General features: G+C 59.7%; 1 protein-coding gene and 1 long non-coding RNA gene across 2 annotated transcripts in view; one reads left to right on the forward strand and one right to left on the reverse strand.

Moving 5' to 3' along the window:
* LOC102001145 (guanylate cyclase soluble subunit alpha-2-like) overlaps window positions 1-1,389 on the reverse strand; it is a 56,583-nt gene extending 55,194 nt beyond the window's left edge. The window contains exon 1 of the mRNA XM_026779305.1: window positions 679-1,389. Coding sequence (XP_026635106.1) covers window positions 679-975 — 297 coding nt within the window. The 5' untranslated portion in view covers window positions 976-1,389. The remainder of the gene's footprint in view (window positions 1-678) is intronic.
* Window positions 1,030-1,397, forward strand: part of LOC113456079 — a 6,145-nt gene continuing 5,777 nt past the window's right edge. The window contains exon 1 of the long non-coding RNA XR_003376947.1: window positions 1,030-1,077. This is a non-coding gene — a long non-coding RNA (uncharacterized LOC113456079). The remainder of the gene's footprint in view (window positions 1,078-1,397) is intronic.

Raw genomic sequence — 1,397 nt, forward strand, 5'->3', positions numbered from 1 at the left:
CTCTCTCTCTCTCTCTCTCTCTCTCTCTCTCTCTCTCTCTCTCTGTGTGTGTGTGTGTGTGTGTGTGTGTGTGTGTGTGTGTGTGAGTGTGTGTGAAAAACGTAGGATTACAGGTTTGCATGTGAAAAGATGCAAAGGAGAGATTTTGATAGCATTCCTAAATGTGAGAAAGGCATGCGAGAGAGGCTGCAAAGAGCCTGTGGAATTCAGAGATGCCCCAAAAGGTCACTACTAGGACCAAGAGAGTGTGGGAAATGAGAGAGTAAGGGCTTCCAGAGGCGGGGCGGGGACTCCTTTGGGATGCTGAAAAGGGGAAATGGATATGCAGGAACACAGCCTGGGAAAGTTTGGAAGAAAAGAAAAAGCAAAACCAAAACAGGTGGCCTGAAGGAGCCCTGAGGCCGGCAAAGATGACAGCAGTGTAGTTGAATTTAAGGCTTTCGTTTATTAGCCAGACCTCGGAAAAAAATAGGGTCTCTTTCCTTCTCAATGTTCCCCTTCTGCCTAAGCCCAGAGGGTTCTGTCTTCCTAGGGGCCACTAGAAACCCTAGGCCGACCAGGATGAGGCCTGGTCGCCCCCCAGCGGCTGGGAGCTCCCTGAGTTCCCCTATAGCCCTGCTCCAACTTTGCCCATTTCTGATCTCTGCTGAAGCTCGGACCCTTCTGTTCCCAGCTCACCGAGGGCGCTGTCAGGAGGCTGATGCTCTCGCCTAGGGAGTCCAGGTTTACCCTCCGGCGTCGCTGCGCCCTCTTGGACCCGGCGGCCGCAGCAGCAGCGGCCGTGGCGGCGGAGGCAGCGGGAGCTGGGGTGGCAGTGTTGGCAGCAGATCTGGATCCCGGTGGCCCTGGCGGGCTCCTGCTGTCATTCCAGCAGAGCCTGGACAGGGGGCACTCCCCTTCCTCCTCGGGGCTAGTCTCCAGATAGTCAGAGCCCAGAGAGCTAAAGGACTCGGATGAGATCTTCCTGCGCGACATGCTGCTGGAGATGCTGCTGCAGATGAAGCGGCGGTGACAGAGGTGGCGGCGGAGACGCAGCGGTGGCGGTGGAGGTAGCAGGATTGGGGGTGGCCGCGTCAGGTGCGTCGGGGACGCTGGGCGGTGCGCTAGCCCAGACGGGAGTTCCCAGCGCTGCTGAATCCTGCCAGCCAGCTGCTCATGGCGGGAACTTGGGTCACCGCGGCTGCTCGCTGGTCCCTCCCAGCTAGAGATGAGCTAGGGACTCAGGGCCTGCCGCCGCCTATGCAGCTGCTGCTCTAGTGGCGCAGCCTCAGAGGCCGCCTGTGCACATCATTCCCTCTCCGGTGCTGCGGGGATTCGGGTGCAGCGGCTCCTCCGCCTTGCGTCTCTACTGCCCGAGGCCCGCGTCCTCCGCTCCCTCCCTCCTGCTCCCTTCCCCC

The sequence above is a fragment of the Microtus ochrogaster genome, chromosome 5 (assembly GCF_000317375.1).
Source record: "Microtus ochrogaster isolate Prairie Vole_2 chromosome 5, MicOch1.0, whole genome shotgun sequence".
NCBI lineage: Eukaryota > Metazoa > Chordata > Mammalia > Rodentia > Cricetidae > Microtus > Microtus ochrogaster.